Source organism: Cheilinus undulatus, linkage group 2 (genome assembly GCF_018320785.1).
Source record: "Cheilinus undulatus linkage group 2, ASM1832078v1, whole genome shotgun sequence".
Classification (NCBI taxonomy): Eukaryota; Metazoa; Chordata; class Actinopteri; order Labriformes; family Labridae; genus Cheilinus; species Cheilinus undulatus.
Genome location: NC_054866.1, coordinates 3,127,979 through 3,145,237, shown reverse-complemented (window position 1 = coordinate 3,145,237; position 17,259 = coordinate 3,127,979). Strand labels below are relative to the sequence as shown.

The following is a 17,259-nucleotide window of genomic DNA, read 5'->3' as shown; positions in this document are numbered from 1 at the left end:
TGTGTAGGTTCCTGCATTGCCTGGGTTCCTATTCCTACTGTTTTATGGTATTTGATGTCTGTGTCTTGCTTGCATTCTGATGATGTTCATGATGTCTTAGTTGTGTAGTATGGTTTCATGCGTACACTCTGATTGATATCCGTGATGTCTTCGTTGGTATGGCATCCCATGAGTTCCTCAGGGCTCAGTCTTGGGACCGCTGTTATTTACACTGTATATCAACAGTATCGGGCATAATGTTCCCAATGCAAATTATCATCTATATGCCGATGACACTGTCATTTATTGTTCTGCTCCTTCACAGCATCAGGCTCTCCGTCATTTACAGGAAGCCTTTTGGTACTGTACTGTACTGTGTCAGTTAAAATTGGTTCTTAATCATGACAAAATCAAACTCGTGATGTTTTCAAACTCAAAGAAAAAGGAGCTGAACCTTCCTTCTGTCACTACCTCTCAGGATGATGTGATTGAATCTGTATCTTCTTATAAATATCTTGGTTTCTTCATTGATCAGTAGCTGTCTTTTAGGCTTCATATTGATCAACTTGTAAAGAACTTTAAGCTGCGACTGGGTTTTTGTTTCAGTAATAAGTTTTGTTTTTCTTTTGCTGCAAAGGAAAGGCTTGTTACTGCCACCTTTCTGCCTCTGATTGATTACACTGGAGGGGGGGTTAAGGTTAATAAAAAACCTTAAGTTCTTAACTTATCATTGTATTCTGTATGATCGAGTTAGTTGGCCTTCTTTGAACACATGCCCATTGGCATGTCTTTATTTACAAGGCTTTACTAAATCTGCTTCCATCATACTTGTGTGATCTCCTTGACTCGGTCACTAAATCTGTTTTTGGGCTCTGTGCCAAAAGTCTGTCTTGGATTGGGTAAAAGTAGTTTCAGGTACGCTGCTCCTGCAGCCTGGGATCTTCTTCAGGAGACCTTATTTCTTGAGTGGATGGTCTCTTTAAATATCTTTAAAGGTAGATTGAAGGCATTGGAGGAGGTTGTAGATGTTCTGCTCTGTGACTCTGAGTTTGGTTTTTATTGTGATTGTAATGGCTTGTTTTTTATGTCTTTGTCTTTGACTGTGCTGCTGCCTGTCTTGGCCAGGACACTCTAGTAAATGAGATTCTTAATCTCAATGAGGTTTTGTTCCTGGCTGTTTTTCTTAATGGCTGTTTGTTGTGCTTCCTCCTTCTTTCAGCTTGCTTCCTGATGAATTATCAATCTACTCCTCATTCTTGTGTTTCCACCCAACAGGATTTGCGATTGTAAACTAGTGATGCACAATTAGTATAATTAGAAAACTTTTTATAATCATTATTTTTGACTGATACTGGCAACCATTAATTTTCTATTCCTAAACGCCAACAACAAATAAGAACTGCTATTCTTTTCAGCTGTTGGTTTTAGACGTTTCCCTCATCCATCTATTTTCTATACCGCTTAACCCGTTGGGGTCGCGGGGGGGGGAGCTGGAGCCTATCCCAGCTGTCACTGGGCAAGAGACCGGGGGGAAACAAGAAAGCTGCAAGAAAGCCTCACATCACATCACGTTTGTGGAGTGAATCCCACGAATCACTACCTTTTGCCAACTGTGAAGTTTGGTGAAGGAGGGATAAGGGGCTATTTCTCAGGGTTTGGGCTATGCCCCTTATCTCCACTAAAGGGCAATCTCAATGTTTCAGCACTCAGCTTCCAACTCTGGCAACAGTTTGGGGAAGGCCCTTTTCTATCCCATCATTTCTGTGCCCCAGTGCACAAACAAGGACTATACAGACATGGTTTGATAAGTTCAGGGTGGAAGAACTTGACTGGCCCGAACAGAACCCTGACCTCAACCCCACTGAGCGCCATTGGGATGAACTGGAGTGGAGATTGCAAGCTATGCCTTCTGGTCCAACATCAGTGCCTGACCTCACAAATGCTCCATAGAATGAATGGGCACAAATTTCCCACAGAAACACTCCAGAGTCTTATGGAAAGCCTTCCAAGAATAGTGGAGGCTGTCAAAGCTGCAAGAGGGGACAAACTCTATATTAACGTACACGGATTTTATTACCGTCCTTGTTGGTGTAATGGTTAGGCGGCTACATACTTTTGTCCATAAAGTGCTTATTCTGAACCACCTGATGGCAAAAAATGAAAAAATAGCAACTCCCTACAGTTATAAGCAGTTTCTTTCAGGTTTCTATCCACCTGTATAGAAGCACACTTCCTTGCATCAGATTGTAGGTTATTCATAAATTTACACACATCTGTGGCATACATGAGGTGTCAATGTATGTACACTAATTATTCACATTATTTGGAAAATATCCCCTTTCCTACTGAGCAAACCCGTTCCTGTTTCTGCTGCTTTAGTAGATGTTTGGTGTCATAACTCTTTGTTTAGTTTTACAGTACACTGAACACCACATTAATATAAACACTATACCGACCTCCCTATTACCTCCTGACCCCTGCTGTTTGAGGAGAATATATTTTCATGTGGGGAAATTGAGTTCTGTGGTGTAAAGAGCCTGAAATGTCAGTCTGACAGTTATTGCCAGCCTAAAACCGTTGGAGGGCATTTTTAGTCTGAGGAACTTGCAGCTCACAAGCCTGCCTGGTGGTAGAGCCTGTGGATTCGGCATCAATTAGGGTTTGTTTGAAGTCTTTCAAATTGATTCACGTCGCGCAGAGGTAAAACACACATGGTGCACAAGCTTGTTTGGTATGTTTCTGCTGTATCGTCACAGCAAGGGAAGCATAAATAGAGGTGAGTTCATTTATAGATCAGTTAAAAAATAAAACAAAACATACATCTTTATGGTAACTTGATACAGTATGTTGGCTGCTTAGTTCAGTAGGACACCTTTAAAGTTTCTGAACCCAGATCTTGAACATGTAAACCACACTCGTACTAAAGAATTAAAATAAATGAAGTCATTGTAAAGGTGTCCACCTACCTGACTGCTTTCATGACGTGACTGCACAGGTTTTTCCTCAGCCTCTGCTTCTTTTCCTGGGCACTGATCTCCTTGCGTGGGTAATTCATCAGATCTAGAGGTGTGATCTGGACCAGGTTTAGATTTGGGACTGGGATTAGGGCTTGTAGAGGTACCACGACAGGAGTTCTGGAAGCTGACAACATCTTGAGTGCTCACATGAGTCTTTAGGTCCATCTGTAAAGAAAGTCCACGATAAATGAAATAATACCAGCAGGGTTCAGCTGGAATTATTATTGGACAGAAATTAATTAATTAACACATACAGCACAAATATAACAACAATCAATACAATAGAGCCAAAGTTAATAATTTATGTAGGAACTGCTAAATGACATCTGATTGCCTCAGTGTAAAGACCAGGAATGAAATGTTACACAATCAGCTCGCTGAATTTTTCTGTCTTCACAAAACTTCACATGAACATATCTCATGTCTCAGACCAGGTTCATAAATGATCTTTTTCACTCTGGCATGTTTGCTAACCTACGCTAACAGGATAATTGTATGTTTGCCTCTTGAGTCTTTCTAGCATTTTCTTAGTTCTTTGAGCGTTGAGTTACATATGTGTAGGCGATTACCGGTCCACAAAGGATGGATTTAGATTGCTAGACGGTAAAAACAAATATGAGGGTCCAAGGTGACATAGTTTAGTAACATGTTTCACAGCTTTTTGGAGTTAAGGGTTCCAGCTCAACATTATATATTCCAAAAGATGACATAACATGCTCACAGCTAAAAAATGTTGAGTACAGTCATGCGTAGTGAAACTCAATGAAAAACAACTTAAGGGTCACAGAGATGCTGTACATTATGATTCTATTTGTTGAGCCATGTTTTGTCAAATATAGGTCTAGAATAATTTGCTAGTCTGCACAGTTAGTCCAGGAAGTTCCCACCAGTAGCAGATTGGTACATGGTATCAGCTGATACCCAACACCTTGGTATGGGAATCAGTATCGGGAAGGAAAAAATGGTATTGGACAGCACAACCTGGAAAGGGAGTGGAGCAAGAGTACCTGGATGCAGCCAGGACCTCCACTTCACACCCGAAGTCGGAAAATCACCACCATAACTCGTTTTATCATATTTGAACTTAAGGTCTTCTTCTTCATTCTCCTGTGTCACCACCATATTAACAGAGGCATACGCTATGACCAGGTAGGTCATAGCTATGACACTTATACCAGACTTCAGGTGGACTCCATCCTTCTCTTCCACTCAGCATTGGAGTAAAAAGTGCTTCCAAACTTAGTAGACTGTCTCACTTCAAAAAGTAATCCAATGCCCAAGTCTGCATTGAAATCTGCTGGATAGATGTTAATTAGTCTATTTAACAAGCTAACGGTAATAATGTGATGTTTTTAAGATCAGCTGGGAAATTTGACTGGGTATCAAAATGTCAGTGTATCAGTGAAATAAATAAGCTGGTATTCCCATAATTTCTTTCGATATCTTAAGATTTTGAGACCTTATTGGTAGGATGTTGCAGCAATATTCTTAAGCCTTTGGGCGCCAGAGTTTTTCAAGAAAATATTCAATTTTGATATCAAGATTTCAAACGGCTGTAGCTTGAAGGTGGTTCAAGATAAAGGCATACCGTAAATGAGAAAAATCTTCAGTATGATCCAAAGTTTGTGATGGGAGTAAATTCACTCATCTAATTTGCATATTCTGACATCACCAGGCAGCCTCTACAGCCATTAGCTGTGCGTTTTCTCCCACGGCTTCTAACATGTCTGCCCCTACCTCCGCTGTGTTTTTCATTCCCTACCTCTGTCACTATTTGTGGTGTTTTGAACACCCCAATACCCCCACCACGTCCCCTCCTCAGCATTTGCCGATTACTTCCTCCCCGGCCACGATGAGGCAAAGCCTTAGTATGTGCTGCTTATGAACTATCATGGCACATGCATTCGCTGTTGGTGCTCGCAGACGCACTGTCAGTCTCACCCATGGTTTCACCGGACAACTGAACGTCATGTCAGAGGGTGAATATTCCTCTATTCCTCCTGGCACTGTGAGTATTCTCGCTACAATTTGCTCTCTTTCTCTCCGTTACACTCCGACTACAACCACCGCTTCCTTGTCTCCTCCACCGGGGGTGCGTCTTTCAAAACTCTCTCTCCAAAACTTTGAATAGAAACACACCCACAAATGCTGCTGGGATTGAAGTTACTCATGTCTGCCATCTCCTGGTGTAAAGTAGTAACAACATTAAGCACCATATTTGCAGCTAGAGCCTGTTTGATTCAGCAGTGTTGCCTGTCGCAATTTTGCAACTCTGGCACTTAAAGAGTTAATTTAAATGTAATTTATTTTAATATATTTTATTTTGTATAAATGTGAAAAATGGGCCTAAGAGCCTTAACTGTTGATGCCTCAGTTTAGACAATGTGTACAAGGGGAGTTATTGATTTCCCAATTAAGGAAAGAAATGATGTGTTGCTTACTGACAAGGTGCAGAGACCTGTATCCAAAGCACACAATAAAATAATCATCAGTGCCACCCAATTGATTAAAAAGATGCACATGAACAAAAAGGATAGACTAATTTCACAGAGTTTTGATACGCTCCAAACTGGAGATTACATGGCAAACCTGCTGTAGGCCCATGTGCATTCATCATGTGGAGCTGTCCATGGTGCTGAAAGTCAGTAAACCATAATGTACTGGACTTTTCCTTTGAGCTCCTGCTTCCCTCCTTCATTAATCACAATCTTATATCAATTCTGCTGTCAATAATCACTAAGAAACTTTCAATGAGAGAAACAAATGTAAAATAAAGTTTGTCTAATAACGCACACTAGATGATATGTATGAAGGGTGGAGAGACAGAGAGAATGAAAGAGAAAGAAATTGTTCCTTTTAAACAGGTTTTAGAGGTGTAAATATCACCACTGTTACTGCCTGTGGCAATCAGAGCTGGCCTTTTTAATTTGATGGTATATGAAACAAAGCTTATTTGCATTAGAATTTTGAGTCAAATTTCTGAACCCCAATTTACGTTTGCATATTCACATGCACTTCACCCCTTTGCTTTTGCAAAGGTTTACTGGCAAAAAAAAGCAGCACAGTCCTTTTGTGAATCAGACCCTAAGGCAGGGGTCATCAAGTATCTTTGCACAAGGGCCAGATTTAGTCTCAACAGAAACTCTGGGGGCCGGACTTTCACATACACAAAAATTAAATACATATTTTGGTCTGATTAAAATGTTTTTGTAGTAGTATTTGAATTTTCTTTCAAAACACAGAACATTTTAGTCATTCCCAGTGAGATCTATCCCTACTATCTATAATGCAGCAGGACACAAGGAGACAGACCTGACAACAGAACTGGCCGGACCCCTGAAAATCACAGAGAATGGGCCCTCCACAACTGTGATTTAGCACCAGTTTTAACCCATTTTTGACACTTTTAACCTCTTTTTCATACTTTTGCCCTCTTTTTGACTCTTTCACCCAATTTTTGCAAGATTTTAACCCACTTTTTGACCCACTTTTCCTGCATGTTTTATACCCTTTGTGCCACGTTTTGTCCATTTTTGCCACTTTTCTTCTCCTCTGCCACCTTTAACCTCTTTTCATTACATTTTTTTTTCAGCAATTTTTGCCACTTTTAACCCATTTTTGACACTTTTAACCTCTTTTTGATCATTGTAGCCCCATTTTTGCCTATTTAAATCTGTTATTGCAAGATTTTAACCCCGTTTGACCCACTTTACCTGCATGTTTTATCCCCTTGTGCCACTGTTTTATCCGTTTTTGCCACTTTTCTTCTGTTCTGCTACTTTTTAACCTCTTTTCATTACCGTTTTCAAGAAAATGGTTTGTAAAGCTATCTTTTAAGCGTAAGAGTGTGACTGATTATCTGTTGTTTCTTTGCATTGCTGGAAGTTGGTAGCTTAAAAAGTTGAAAATGTAGGATAGGCTTTTATAAGCAGTTTGCTTCTGCCTATGCCTGTTCAGTCATTATTCAACACATGACTATTGATTTTGTTTGAAATGTCTATACTGTGCAAAATGTTTGGTGTTGTGTTATGATTGAATAAACTAAACTAACTAACTCTTCTGCACTATTTTTGTCATTAGTAACTATTTTTGATACCTTTTGTCCCTTTTTTCCTCTTTTACCATTTTTTTGCCACATTTTAACCTCTTTTCACCATTTTTCATCACAATTTTCGTCCCTTTGTTCAACTCCACAACCAATTTTGCCACTTGTCACCCATTTTTGCTACTCTCTAACCCCTTCTCACCACTTTATCTGGTCATCTTTGCACCACTTATGCCAACCTAAAACCAGATCAAATGTTGAGTCGTTCTAAAACTATTTCACTTTTGTTTTTGAGGATGGATTTAACAGCTGCAGACATTTAAAGCCAAAGGATACTCTTCAAACCACAACATCTTCTTCTCTGAATTTAATGATCTTTTGGGGGCCAAAAAGGAAATTTTGGGGTGCCTGATGTGGCCCCCGGGCCGCCAGATGATGATCAGTGATCTAGGATGTTGCTGGACAAGCAATAAATTTAAGGTTGTTTTATTAAGATTCTGACCTATTTATCCTGTTACATTGGACTTGAATATCTTGAAGAAAGCTGGATTTCCCATGATAATGTCTTCATTTCCAAAGACTTAAAAAAATGTATGTTATTACAGAAAAACAGGGAAATAACAGGTTTGCATGCACTTGCTCAAAGAAGTTCTGCCTAGTCTCTTTGTTTTGTTCTGTCTAGGCTCCGAACTGCAATAGTTTTCATTAAATAAGATATAGCTGGTAAAAAAAATAGTGGAAATGTGGGTCATGATTTCCATTAAAGGTGGTAGTTGTCCCATTGCTACAACAGTTGAGAACCACTGCCTTCGACCATATGGCCTGGTTTTTGCTCTGCATTGCCAGCTGTAAGGCCTTCTATAGAGAGGTGTCTACCTTTCCAAATCATGTCCAATCAGTTTGTTTTACCACAGGTGGACTCCAGCAGTCAAGGTGTAGAAACGTCTCAGCAAAGATCTAGAGAAATTGGAGGAACTTGAGTTAAATTTCAAGTGTTTTTGTAAAGGATCTGAATACTTACATCAATGTGGCATTGTAGTTATTTTAATCTTTTACAAATTCTGTGTCCACTTAAATATGATATGATATGATATGATATGATATATGAAAATATGATTTTTTTTGTCTGTAGTATCAAGCAGCAACAGTAAAAAATAGAAGGGGGGCTGAATACTTTCTGAATGCACTCAGTAACTAAAGAGCTCAGCCTGAAGTGGTAAAACATCCTGGCTTGTGTTTCTCAGAAAGAAAAAAAGAATCATTTTCTACACTTTCCTCCATGCTCAGTAAGTTGCTTGAGCCCTGCAGAATAAGGCTACATCTTGTCAGATAGAGTAAATCTTCTTGAAGGAGCTAGGGGGCAGATTGACAAGAAAACCAGCACTATAAAATGCATCATAAAATGACCAAACACACACTGTCACTTTGTAGCCTAGCATGGATTTTGTAGCTGTCTTTTTTGTATACTCCATTTATTATTGTTCCATGTGTCTCTGTTGGACTCCTTGGTGTCTTCAGGGACATGGTGATAAAAGTCTGGAGCGGGAAATCAGGAGCACCAGGATCAGTGATGATTAATGAATCAGAATAATGAACTCAGCCCCTGGTTTAAAGAGAAACTATCACATTCATGCAGTTTATTTTCTCCTGTTTTCACTATTAGTATTGAGTTATCTGATAATACTAATAATGCACAGATTCCACCCACATAAAATAAAGGTGAAGACATCTTCTCTTTGTGAGACTTTGAAGGTTATGCTCCAGATGTAGGCAGGAGCACTTTACCTGATTAGATTGAACCTTTTGAGTCAGGTTCACAGCACCTGTTTATTTGGTCTCATCTTCACAGCTTAGTAGATAAAGTATACCTATATGCTAGACCTATTTTCATTTTCACTTTATTCCACACAAATAATTCTTGGATTTTTTTTCTACAATATAAACTGGAAACCCTAAACAGTTATGTCCCTTCTATCATAAAACAGCTCAGGCATCGTTTGCCCTTACATTTTCTTCTAGTGCCTTAGAATCAGTTTAGTTGCATGAAATCACCTTCAGGATTTCCTCAGGATATTTTGAAGGGAAACTATTTGATCTCCAAGTGTTTTTATTCATCTACTTGAGTGCCTATTGGAGTAGGGAATCCCTCTATGTATGGCTTGGGGGTCTTTATGTGTTGCTAGGGGGTCGCCAGTAACCATTTTCCTCAAAATATTTATGTGGATCTATTCCACTCTCTCAAAAGTGACATTATTCGAAGGCATGAGAAAATACCTACAATTGTGGTGACTAGAATTTTTTTCTTTTTCTTTTTTTTTTTTTTTCGAAAAGGAAGCTTCCATAAAAATATTTTTTAAATTATGATTGTGCATAAAAGACTCCCATTAAAGCCTAAGGGCACTGATCATCAACCGGTGGCCCGGGGGCCACATCAGGCCCCCCAAAGCTTCCTGTCTGGCCCCCAAAAGATCATTAAATTCAGAGATGAAGATGTTGTGGTTTGAAGAGTATCCTTTGGCTTTAAATGTCTGCAGCTGTTAAATCCATCCTCAAAAACAAAAGTGAAATAGTTTTAGAATGACTCAACATTTGATCTGGTTTTAGGTTGGCATAAGTGGTGCAAAGATGACCAGATAAAGTGGTGAGAAGGGGTTAGAGAGTAGCAAAAATGGGTGACAAGTGGCAAAATTGGTTGTGGAGTTGAACAAAGGGCTGAAAATTGGCAGAAAAAATGGTGAAAAGAGGTTAAAATGTGGCAAAAAAATGGTATAACAGGAAAAAAGGGGCAAAAGGTATCGAAATTAGTTACAAATGACAAAAATAGTGCAGAAAAGTAATGAAAAGAGGTTAAAAAATTGCAGAACGAAAAAAAAAGTGGCAAAAATGGACAAAACATTGGCACAAGGGGATAAAACATGCAGGAAAAGTGAGTCAAAAAGGGTTAAAATCTTGCAATAACAGATTTAAAGAGGCAAAAATGGGGCTACAATGATCAAAAAGAGGTTAAAAGTGTCAAAAACGGGTTAAAAGTTGCAAAAATTTGTTTTACAGTTGCAAAAATTACTGAATAAATGTAATGAAAAGGGGTTTAAAAGTGGCAAAAATGGTGAACAGTGGCACAAAGGGGATAAAATATGCAGGAAAAGTGGTTCAAAAAGTGGGTTAAAATCTTGCAAAAATTGGGTCTAAGAGGCAAAAAGGGGACATAAAGTATGAAAAAGGGGTTAAAGTGTCAAAAATGGGTTAAAACTGACTAAATCACAATTGTGGAGGGCCCACTCTCTGTGATTTTCAGTTCTGTTGTCAGGTCTGTCTCCTTGTGTCCTGCTGCATTATAGATAGTAGGGATAGATCTCACTGGGAATGACTAAAAGTGTTCTGTGTTTTGAAAGAAAATACAAATACTACTACAATAATATTTTAATCAGACCAAAATATGTATTTACAGTCATTTTTGTGTATGTGAAAGTCCGGCCCCCAGAGTTTCTGTCGAGACTGAATCTGGCCCTTGTGCAAAGATACTTGATGACCCCTGCCATAGATAGTCTTGCACTTTGCAACCCATTACGAACAGTTCCACGACCCAAAGCAAACAGCTTTTGGGTCCTGACCCATCAGTTGAGAACCACTGGTCTAAGGAACTGCCTGCAGAGCTCAGAGACAGGATTGCTGACAGGCACTGATCTGGGAAAGGCCAAAACAAAAAAAAAATCTGTTGCACCTCTCTTTCTAAGCCCCCATCCCCAAAATTGCTCAGTTTAGCTGGGTGGCCAGCTCTATGAAGAGTCCTGGTTGTGCCAAACATCTTCCATGTGAGAATTATGGAGGCTGCTGTGCTCTTGGGAACCTTCAGTGTAGCATAAATGTTTTTGTAGCCTTACCCAGATCTGAGAGAGAATAGGGGGAAGACTTGCTCCAAATAGGGCTGAGACCAAGAATCGATTGTGCGACCAAGCATTGAGAACTATAACCTCTGCACATGGACGTCTGCTCTGCCAACTGAGCTTAACCGGTGTCCTGTCCCTACTTTCTTCAGATGTGTTGCTGCCATCATAATCATAATGAGCTAATAGTTCTCAGTGGTATTATTTCTCAGTTTAAACCTCTTCAACTTAAACTTCAGTAGCATTGAACTTTAAAGTAATTTTTCTTTGTAGCCAGGGAGAAAACATGAAAAACCGGGCGAAGATGGCCTGGTGGTTTGGTTTGCTCCACGTGAGAAGGCAGCCTGTGATCCAGTGTTAATTTTGGCAGCTATTTTTTATTTTAGTCTTAGTCTTTAGATAATATGTCTTTCAGTTTTAGTCGCATTTTAATCATTAATACCCTTTTTTAGTTTTAGTCCAGTTTTAGCTGATGAAAAACTCAAAAAAATTTAGTCTAGTTTTAGTCCATAAAAAGTCCTCACATTTTAGTCTTTACTTTTAGTCCAAGCATTTATTCTCACGCCTAAATCTGGTACCAAATCAATGTAATGTGTTTTATGCCCCCTGCCAAACCTGGGATCCCTGCTTTCTACAGCTGAGAGGCAGAAGAAACACAGATACATTGTTTTTTACAGATTTATCCTTAGTGGAGAAATATCACAGAATGCGTAAATAAATCACATTTTAGTCTAGTTTTAGTCATGTTGACATAAACTAAAATTACTTTCTGTCAATTTTAGTCATCAAAGACTTATTTTTGTCAGTCTTAGTCTAGTTTTTGTCATGGAAAAAAAGGCTGTCGACAAATATTTGTAGTTGAAATTAACATTGCTGGTTACGGGTCTGGCCTTTGGCTGCTTTCCTGCATGTCTCTCCAGCTTTCTCATCGCTGTTTCTGACTCTATCCACTTTCCTCTTCTATGCATAAAGGCATAAAAGCCCAAAAATACATGAAACATAAGAAACACAATCATACAAATTCACACAAACACTGACATGGATATAAATACATTAAACAACACCTGAAGGCAAAACCATTGTTAAAAGACATTTTCAGACCTCTGTAGTGAAATAAAATGCATCATATTCATTTTTAAAATGAGTTTGTGTAATTCATTGTGTGTAATGGCTTGAGTTATGAAATAATATTTCATCCTGTTGGATTTGGTCTTTGGCATAAATCTCCTGCCAGAGGGTAGGAGCTCAAATTCAGCATGCAGAGGATGTTCAGAGCACTGCATGATGTCCTGAGCCTTAGATGTTACCCTCCTGTAAAAGGTTAGGGGCGGACCAGGTAATTTAAGACCAGTTATTTTAAAGGCAACCTAATCGATGTGTTCTAACCTCTTTTATCTCCTAATGAGAGACTACCAAACCGAGACAATGGCAAAGGTCAGGACAGATTCAACCATGGAGTGATAAAAACTGACATTAGTTCTCTGCTCACTCCAAACTGGTTGAGTTTCTGGAGGGAGGGCAGTCAATGCTGTGATATTTTGTAAACCTGTCTTTTTACATCTGACATGTTGTTTAAGCCGAACTGTTAACAGAATATGGGTTATGAGATTTGCAAATTTTTGCATTCTGTTTTTATTTACATTTTAAACAGCATCCCAACATTTTTGGAATTGGGGTCGTAGTAATTTTGGTGCCAACTACCAAGGGATCCAACTTTAACTGTTCAGCTGGCTAATCCATTGCACCCCTAGTCATAAACACCTGACGGATGAGTTTATCTGTCAATGAGAGAAATACAGCACATTTTCATGCATTTAAACCTTTCTTGCATTCTGAGCAGTTTTTGGCAAACCAGACATTTTCCCCAGCAGGGAGGAAGCTCAATCATATGTTTGATGCCTTCTGGTTAGAAGCTCTTGTTTACACCTGTGATGGATTCTGCCTCCAGGTTTGAACATTTGCAAAAGATAATGATGTCATTATGGATGGATGAATCTGTCAAGGGCCCGAGTGGCAGGGAAGCAGACTCGTCCTTGGTCTGAAATATCTCTGGTCTTATCAGTGATGAAAGCTGAGTGCAGCTTGTTCAGTGGCAGTCTACCAAAGTTTTAAATTAGTTCATTCAGCATCTTGTGGGAGGACACTTGCCCATGGCTGTGAAATTTTGAAGAATTAAATCTTTGTCTGCAAACAATCTGACAAGCCTGGGGACATTTTCCCTGATCTTAACACCTTCTGATGGCAAATCTTTTTCTCTTCCTCATTCTGGTCACCAGCCAACTGTGCTCTTACAGATGCACATCAGTGAACACTTACAGCCTTATTAGACTTCAAACTAAGTGCCTGACAGATTATCTAAGATAGTCTGAAACCCCCCTCCTGGCAGCTTTGACTTTGAGCTTTGTTTGCAACTACTCTCCAACATAATCTGTCATGCTACATTTATGCAGCGGTCAGTTGTCTCAGGGTCTTAGAAATCCTGCTTGCATGTCAGGGTTAGTCATCCTGTAAAACCCCAAAGATTCAAGAAGCTACCTTGTTTATTTATTCATACTATATTTGAACACAGTAGTCTACATAACCACACCGTGGTGAGTGTGAAAGGTGCAGGCTTGTGTTTTTGTTGCATTAAACATGCCATATCTGTTGGCATTGACATCACCACCAGCTAAGAGCCCAGCTTACACAAAAAAAGGTACCAAAAGCAAATCCAGTTGTGTCGGTCCATACCAAGCGGAAAAATGAGGCTTTAATTTCAGAAACCTCTAAGCAGGTCAGCCCCCATGGACAGCAGATCAGTCCAGTGGTTGAACCAGCACCTTTTCCTGTCTCTTAAAGGCTGCAGAAAAATGCCCATCAAATGTACCCATGGTTTGTAGCTAGTGTAGCAGTTCTGTTCTGTAGACTTTCAATTTTGGCACCAGAATATGGTTCATTCTGATTGATTCTGATAAGACATCTGTCTCAGCCACTCTTGTAGTAATACGCTCTAAAAATAAGAGGAGTAGCTCACTGGAGACAAAATATATTACATCAATAAATTATAAATGCTCCTGATATCAAAAGAAGTCACTCACAGCCACTCTTGGAGTACTGAGAACCAAAAATATAGCAAATATAGTAACAAATAATTTAGGAGACTGCTGATAAACAAACTAAACCACAGAGATCAATAGTGAAGCTTCATGTTGTACTTGAATAACTCAATAACAAATCAGTATCTTCTTAGAAAGGTTTGATTTTGATTTCAGAGATTCTCATGAGTATAAGGAATGGCTAAAAAGAACATTTGCCAAGAAAAACAAAGTTAATTTATTTTAGATCAACTCACCACACTGATAAATTAGTGCTGACTAGGGCTGGGAAAATTAGATTAAATCCTATTATGGCAGACATGGGCTGGACAGTGGAATATTTCCTTCATCTGAAATGTGTCAAAATACAAGTTTAATACAGATGTCTGTGCAGCAGAGATTTTTATTTTGCTCAACACATTATGCATACATTCAATTGGCTTTTTTAGAACATGATACAAAAATCCTACTTTTGCTGTTCAAGTATATCAGTGATCATCAACTGGCGGTCTGGGGGCCACATCAGGTCCCCCATATCTTCCCATCCAGCCCCCAGAACATGATCATATTCAAAGTATGTGTAGAGATAAAAATGTTGCAGTATTTATGGATTTTTTTGTACTGTTATTATTTTTAATAAACTCCCAGTAGTTATAAAATAAAACAACTCCAACAACAACTGAGATTGAAACAATTTCATCCATTTTTCAGAAATCCACCTGTAAGCCATTATGAGCAAAAATAATGTATGTTAGAACCCTATTTATCAGTTCATTCTTGATTAAATCTGCAGCTTCCTACGGAAACTTTTGGCTTCAGGTGTTTTGGAGTGCAGTTCTCCTGCTTGGATTTTTCATTTATCACTACACAGCATAGACAACATGACAGCCACAGAAATATTTAGCTGAAATATCTCAGTCGCCCCCTTGTGGCTGGCTGTGATATAGGGACTGACCTCACCGTTGGAGCCTAAAAATGGCACATATTTGAAAGAAAACAAAAATACAGTGCTCAAACAAATGTATTAGACCACCTGTCATATTTGTCTCAGAGACCATCCAGCATCATGAAGTGCTTTAATGCGGACAGGCTTGTGACGCAATATGTAGGAACAGCCAAATTCGAGGATTAAAGGGAAGGGTATCAATAAGGCAACACATCACTAAAAATAACATAGTATTTGGAAAACAATAAAAAAGTGGTATTTTTATTCATTGGAGATCTTTTGGAAGAAGGTTGCAGCATTATTCCTAATCTAAATGTAATTTATTCAGCTTATTAATTTTATATCTAGTGCTTAACAAATGTATTAGACCACCTGTCATATTTGTCTCAGAGACCATCCAGCATCATGAAGTGCTTTAATGCGGACTCTTTCATTTTCAGTCAGCTCCACATTTTACCATTTTGAACAGGAATGAGGAATTTCAAACTGAATTCACCCAAATTTGAGCCAGCTCACTGGGCTTCTCTGAGAAGTCAGAAATTAATCAAGCATAAGTAAATAACTATAATTCGACATATTAATGAAGAAATATCAATGTGCTTTACTATTTTTCAGTTTTTTTGTAAATCAGTAGATGTGAAAATTCATAAATAAGAATAATAATTCTATTTTAGCATTCAGAATATCATTATGGTTAAAGAGCTTCTACATATTGGTGTATTAACCATTGCAGAAACATAAAAAATGATTTTGGTAATTACCAGTGCTGTTAATTTAGGGCAGCTGTGGCATAAACCTTACTTTGGTTAGGGTTAGGGTGGTATAAAAAAATTTTCAAGCACCATACATTAATTTTGAATCAAGGCAAGAATAACATAAATCATTTCTCACATTACCTCTGGGAGGAATTGAGGGAGGAAAAGAGCACCTGTGCGTTGTACAGGGAGAGGAAAATAAAACTTAATTTGAACCTCTGTCCTAATTTAGCTCATTTTTCTTGTGTCGTGCAAAAACAATGCTTCAACTGTAAATCACTTCCATCCTGCATGTCACCTCATAAACTTCATTTTTTCCCTCTTCTTTAGCATTTTGTTGAAGGTATAAAGCAGGGGCTGCAGGGCAGCGCAGGGGTCAGCGCTGTTACCTCACAGCAAGAAGGTCCCTGGTTCGCTTCCTGGTCAGGGCCTTTCTGTGCGGAGTTTGCGTGTTCTCCCCGTGGAGTACTCCGGGTACTCCGGCTTCCTCCCACCACCAAAAATATGTTCATTAGGTTAACTGGTGACTCTGAATTGGCCGTACGTGTGAATGTGAGTGTGCCTGGTTGTCTGTCTCTATATGTCAGCCCTGTGGTTGAATGACGACCAGTCCAGGATGTACCCCGCCTCTCACCCAATGATAGCTGGGATAGGCTCCAGCCCCCCGAGACCCAGAACAGAATAAGTGGTATAGAAAATGGATGGATAGATATAAAGCAGGGGTGTCAAACTCACGGGCCAATGCTATACCCGGCCAACCAGATTATATGATATTTTTATTATAACTGGCCCACCAGTATGAGGTCTGCAGATTTCCTCCAGTATAAAAATGTAAACTTAACCTTGATGACTTATAACATCCTTGCTTGTCATAAAAATTAGAAAAAGTAAACAGCAAAAATAATTTGATAAAAAGTCAGGAACACGGGAAAGAACCACTGATTGGCTGTTTGCTGTGTCGAACTGTGCATGCTTAAATATACAGACCATGATGGAGACAACCTCAGTAGAACATAATGGAGAGAGAGAGCCTGTGATGTGGCCCGCCGTGTATTGTTATTTTAATACAAAACTCACAAAATTATCATAAAAAAAACCCTCCATTTTACAGAGACGCTGTACACTACCATTCTATTTGTTGAGCCATGTTCTGAGTTCACTGAAGGGCTAAAATAATGTGGCAGTTTTTCACGGCACAGTCAGTCCAGAAAGTTTACACCAGTATCAGATTGTTTTTTGGTATAAGTCAATAACCAAGGCTCAGGTATTGGAATCTGAGGAAAAACTACTATTCCAATGCCTCTAAATACAACTGTCACAATGGTCACTACTCACATGCATACACTCTTCCTTTGTATTGGAGTGACTTCAAACATTCACTCCAGTGCATATTAAGCTTGACTTCCTCATCACTGAGTTTCAGTTCAATCTATAGTTTCTAACAAACTCACACAATCTTTCTTCAAAAAAAAATCTGTTTTTTTAAATATTCCACTTTATTGTGTTTTGTTAGTCTGTCTTAAACTTTGAGCTAACCCGTGTTGCCCCCATAATTACTG

General features: G+C 39.0%; 1 protein-coding gene across 3 annotated transcripts in view; it reads right to left on the bottom strand.

The window, feature by feature from the left end:
- zbbx (zinc finger, B-box domain containing) overlaps nt 1-17,259 on the bottom strand; it is a 170,885-nt gene that overhangs the window by 96,458 nt on the left and 57,168 nt on the right. For 2 of the 3 annotated variants that reach the window (XM_041810314.1, XM_041810320.1), the window contains exon 7: nt 2,946-3,161. In XM_041810314.1, the coding sequence (XP_041666248.1) occupies nt 2,946-3,161 (216 nt within the window). Of the gene's footprint in view, nt 1-2,945; nt 3,162-7,917; nt 7,938-17,259 lie in introns of those variants that run through there. The other variant, XM_041810326.1, reaches the window with a different exon arrangement.